At 62.1% G+C, this 5,253-nt stretch overlaps 1 protein-coding gene across 1 annotated transcript; it reads left to right on the top strand.

The window, feature by feature from the left end:
- The first annotated feature begins 3,426 nt into the window (after positions 1-3,426).
- Positions 3,427-5,209, top strand: LOC113980620 (zinc finger protein 154-like). Its single transcript, XM_027707841.1, has 3 exons — positions 3,427-3,433; positions 3,918-4,300; positions 4,385-5,209. The coding sequence occupies exons 1-3, from the start codon at positions 3,427-3,429 to the stop codon at positions 4,814-4,816; spliced, it is 822 nt and encodes a 273-aa protein (XP_027563642.1). The 3' UTR covers positions 4,817-5,209.
- The last annotated feature ends 44 nt before the right edge of the window (positions 5,210-5,253 follow it).

Genomic DNA, 5,253 nt, shown 5'->3' with positions numbered 1-5,253 from the left:
TGCAGCAGATCCCTGTGGATTTGTGCTCCTGGGAATGTTCAAACACCCCAGGAAACATCTGCCATGGCACCGAGGGTTCTTGGGCCAAAAGGAGTATTTTAAGGAAGAAATCTCTTTTCCATGCTTCCAGCATGATCCCAGTTGCTCACAGCCACTCCCAGTCACTCCCAGTGTGCTCCCAGTTGCTCCCAGTATGATCCCAGTCACCTCCAGCGTGATCCCACTTGCTCCCAGGATATCCCAGTTGTGCCAACATGGTCCCAACTGCCCTCAGAATGCTCCCAGTCTCTCCCAGTATGACCCCGGCCACCCTCACTGTGGGCCCAGTTGTCCCCAGCATGGGCCAAGCTGCTCCCAGTTGCCTCCAGCACAGATCCAGTCAATCCAAGTGTGATCCCAGTCTTCCCCCAGCATGGTCCCAGCCAATCCCAGTTGCCCTCTTGTAGATCAAGTCACTCTCAGTTGCTCCCAGTTGCCCTCCACATGGTCCAAGTCACTCCCAGTGTGGTCCCAGTCACCCCCAGGATGGTTGCAGACACTCTCAGTATTTCCCAGTTGCCCTCAGCATGCTCGTAGTCATACCCAGTTACTTCCACTTGCCCCAGGATGCTTCCAGTTCCCATCAGTACAATCCCAGTCACTCCCAGTCATTCCTAGTCTATGCCAGTTGCCTCCTGCTGGAGGCACCCTGTCACTCCAGTCACTCTCAGTTCCACCATACTTCCAGCATGGCCCCACTGGTTCCCAGTTCCCCTCTGTGTAGTCCCAGTCACTCCCAGTATGATCCTGGGCACTGACAGTCACTCCCAGGATGGTTCCTGTATGGTCCTGGTCACTCCCACTAGGATCCCAGTCACTCCCAATCACTCCCAATAGGATCCCAGTTGCCCCCAAGGGGGTCTCAGTTGCTCCCAGCCCCCCCAGGATGGTTCCTTTCTCTCTCAGGGACTCCCAGTCTGAGTCCAGTATGGCCCCAGGCACTTTCAGTCACTGCCTGGATGATGCCATTTGCCCCTGCATGGTCCCAGTTGCTCCCAGTATGATCCCACTATCAGTCCAGTCACTCCCAGTTTGATCCCAGTAACTTGCAGACACTTCCAGTATGAATCCAGTTTGATCCCAGTCCCCCCCAGTATGGTTGCAGTTCCTCTCACATACTGCCAGGAGTATTGCAGTCACTCCCAGTATGATCCCAGTTCCCCCCGTGTGGTTCCAGTAGCTCCCATTCACCTCTACTATGGTTCCAGTCACTCCCAGTATGATCTCTGTTGACCTCAGCATCCTCCCAGTCACTTCCAGTATGCTACCAGTATGCTCCCAGTATGATCCCAGTCACCTCCAGTGTGATCTCACTGGCTCCCAGTATATCCCAGTTGTGCCAACATGGTCCCAACTGCCCTCAGAATGCTCCCAGTCACTCCCAGTATAACGTCAGTCACCCTCACTGTGGGCCCAGTTGCTCCCAGCATGGGCCAAGCTCTCCCACTGTGATCCCAGTATGATCCCAGTACTCCCCAGCATGGTCCCACTTGCTCCCAGTTCCTCCCAATGTGATCCCAGTTGCTGCAAGTTGCCCCTAGGATTGACCCAGTCGCTCCCTGTAAGATCCCAGTCTGATCTCAGTATGACCCCAGCAGGGGCCCAGCTGCTCCCAGGATGATCCCAGTTCTCCCCAGCGTGGTTCCAGTTACTCCCATTCACCCTTCCTATGGTTCCACTCATTCCCAGCCATTCCCAGTACATCCCTGTTGCCCCCAACGTGCTCCCAGTTGCTCCCAGTATGGTCCCTGTTGCCCCAGTTCTGGTCCCGCTGGGTCCAGTCCAGGTCTCGGTGTATCCCGGTGTCCCCCCTGTCCCCCCACCCCGCTCTCACCCCCTTTTCTCTCCCCACAGAGCTCCTGAGCCGCCGGCGGCCGCAGCCCCTCCCCGTGGCCTCGGGCCCAGCCGGGACCCCCCAAACCCTGCCCTGATTTTGGGGGGTCGTGTGTCCCCCCCGGCCCTGCTTTTATTCTGACACCAGCCGGCTGCTCCCAGTGTTCCCAGTAAAGCTTCCCAGTTCTCCCCAGTCCCAGATACTCAGGGCAGGGGGAGGGGGCTTGTGGAGACCCCATTGGGGGAGCCGTGGTTGGGTGGGGGGCAGAAACGGCCCCAGGATGGATCGGGAATTTCAATCCCCGTGTCACCCCCTCCTGTGTCACCCCGTTCTGGGGGGGCTCTGGGGGGGCACCTGCACCCCAACACGGCACCCAGCGCTCCACAAAAGGGGCCGGGACCCCCCGACACCGCCCCACAGACCCACAAGGAGCCCCCAGCCCGCTCAGACCCCACCCAGAGCCCCCAAACCCCAAATCTGGGGAGCCCTTTCTGGGCACTGGGGGTGCCGGGAGCCCCCCCGGCTGCGGGGGCAACTCCTCCGTGTGCGGGCAGAGCCGCAGCGCCCAGCGCTCCCCACCTCGAGCCCACCGGCGCCCCCCCCTCGCCCCCAGCGCCCCCCGGGACGGCAATTTGGGCAGGGGGGAGGGGGGGGCGCCCAGGCCGGGCCCCCCCGCGCTGTCCCGGCCGTGGCGGCTGCGGCGGGGGCCGAGTGCGGGCGGGAGCGGCCAAGAGCCCAGCGCTGCCCCAGCCCGACCTGCCCCAGCTCCAGCCCTGCTCCTGCCGCGGGAGGCCATGGCCAAGGGGGCAAGGGGGGCCCAAGGGGGGCCCAAGGGGGGCCCAAGGGGGGCCCAAGGGGGGCCCAAGGGGGGCGAGGGGGCTGCGCCAGGGGGGGAAGGGCCCAAGGGGGCGGATCCCGGAGGAGGAAACACGGAAAAAGCGGCGGCCCGGCCAAGGGAGGAGCCGAGCGGGAGCACAAAGAAGGGCAGCAAAAAGGTCCTGGCGGTCGCTCGGCAATGGCGGGGGGGGGGCGAGAGCGGTTTTGGGGCCCCCGTGAGAGCCGGGGGGGAACCCCGGTAGCCGCGGAGTGGGGAGAGCGGAGAGGGGCGATCCCGGAGCTGGGGGACCCCCGGAATGCTGGAGGGGGGGGGAGCAGGGAGGGAGCGCCGGGCCCCTTCAACGGGGGTCCCGGAGAGGGGGAAGCCCTTGGAGTGTGGAGAGGAGGGGGGGCCTTGAGGCGGGGTGGGAGCCGAGAGCCCCAAGAGGTTTGCGAGGGTGGAGCCGAGAGAGGAGGCCCGGCCGGCCCCGGGAGGCAGAGTGGGGAGAAGGGAGCCCTGGGACCCCCCTGGCAACACTAAAGGGGACCCCGGAGAGTGGGAACCCCCCGGAGCCGCGGGACCCCCGGCAGCCCGGAGAAGGGGACTCCCAATGCAGGCAGAAGTGGCAGCAGGGCAGACAGGGGGGACCCCCTAACCCCAGAGAGCAGAGAGGGGGAATTCTGGGAGGGGTTTTTGGGCTGAATGTTGGTGTTTTGTGGGTTTCTATGGACACAGGATGCCCGGTGAGTCCTAGAGCTGGACTTGGGCAGGAGGAACCCCCAAGGCAACGCGCTCACCCCTTGTTTCCCCCCCCATCAGGATTTCTGCTTCCCAAAGCTTGGTCGGATGGAGGAGGAGGCTGCGAGGAAGAGGAAGATGCCTTGGGCCCCCCAGGCAGGTGAGGAGGAAGTCAGTGCCCCTTTGGGTGGGTCTTGCTTTGCCGTCCTGCCGGGGCCGGAGTTGGGGGGATGTCCTTGGGCTTCCCTGTGGGCCGGAGGCAAATCCCCTGCGTGTCCTTGTTGCTTCCTGCCCCAGGCCCCGAGCTGAGGCCGGAGAGCCCGGAGGACAAATCCCCGCGGCAGAGCCTGGTGGGAGAGGCCGTTTTGAAGGGCTCCACGGCGCAGGAAGGCAGCGGGGAGGAAAAGGGCCGGAGATGCCCCCGGAGGAGGGGCTCCAAAGCCAACCCAGGGGGCTGTGAGGAGGAAAGAGGCAGCGTGTGCCGGGAAGGCGGCCGGAGCTTGAGCCGGAGCTGCGAGCTGGTGGTCCCTGAGCAGCCTCCCAGCAGGGAAAAGCCCTTCAGATGCTTGGAATGTGGGAAGAGCTTCAGGAACAGCACCAACCTCCTCAGGCACCAGCATATCCACACTGGGGAACGGCCCTACACGTGTGGGGAGTGTGAGAAGAGCTTCAGGGAGAGCTCCCACCTGCTCCAACACCAGATGATCCATAGTGGGGAACGGCCCCACACATGTAGGGAATGTGGGAAGAGCTTCAACCAGAGGTCCAACCTAGTCCGACACGAGGTGATCCACACTGGGGAACGGCCCTACACGTGTAGGGAATGTGGGAAGAGCTTCACCCAGAGCTCCATCCTCCACAACCACCAGCACATCCACACCAGAGACAGGGCCTACAAGTGCTTGGAATGTGGGAAGAGCTTCAGGGACAGCTCCACTCTCCTTACCCACCTGCACATCCACACTGGGGAACGGCCGTACACGTGTAGGGAATGTGGGAAGACCTTCAGGAGCAGGTCCAACCTCTGCACCCACCGTCGCATCCACACAGGGCAGAAGCCCTTCAAGTGCTTGGAATGTGAGAAGAGCTTCAGCCAGAGCACTGACCTCCTCACCCACCAGCTCATCCACACTGGGGAACGGCCGTACAGGTGTGGGGAGTGTGGGAAAAGCTTCAGGCACAGCTCCACCTTCCGCACCCACCGTCGCATCCACACTGGGGAACGGCCCTACAAGTGTGGGGAGTGTGGGAAGAGCTTCAGTGACAGCTCCGCCTTCCGTAAGCACCAGCGCATCCACACTGGGGAGAGGCCCCACAAGTGTGGGGAGTGTGGGAAGAGCTTCATCCAGAGGGCTGCCTTGACCAAACACCAACGGACCCACCGGTAATGGAAGCCCCGAGTGCCCCGACTGCGGGAAGAGCTTCGGCCGCTGCTCCAACTCCATCAGCCATCGGAGGACCCGCGTTGGATGATCCACAGGGACCCACGTTGGGCACAGCCCTGGTGACCAACATTCCTGGTGACCCCTGTTTAGCAGAGCCCTGGTGCTGGAATAGAGTTGAAACACTGCAGAAGAATAAGGACTGGCACATGTGATGAGAAAGAGAAGACTCCAGTTCCCGGATAACATGAAGGTCATGATGGTCTCCCCAAAGAAAAACCCTGAGAGACACCTGGTGTGAAAGGATGTAGTGAGGAATGGGGCCAGTGAAGGTCCCACAGCCTTTCTTGACAACCATCCTGCAGGGTGGGAATAGGGAACCTTTTTGACCTCTGTGATTTATCTGTCAAGAAAGAATAGATGCCTGTCACGCTACCCCAAAT

The sequence above is a fragment of the Neopelma chrysocephalum genome, unplaced genomic scaffold (genome assembly GCF_003984885.1).
Source record: "Neopelma chrysocephalum unplaced genomic scaffold, ASM398488v2 Primary Assembly neopelma1_94837, whole genome shotgun sequence".
NCBI lineage: Eukaryota > Metazoa > Chordata > Aves > Passeriformes > Pipridae > Neopelma > Neopelma chrysocephalum.
This window is presented reverse-complemented; position numbering and strand designations above follow the sequence as displayed.

Bases quoted from the DNA above. Each gene is read 5' to 3' on its own strand.
- LOC113980620 (XM_027707841.1), top strand. The intron at 4,301-4,384 runs ATCCACACCAGA...ACCCACCTGCAC, and splicing joins TCCTCCACAACCACCAGCAC to ATCCACACTGGGGAACGGCC.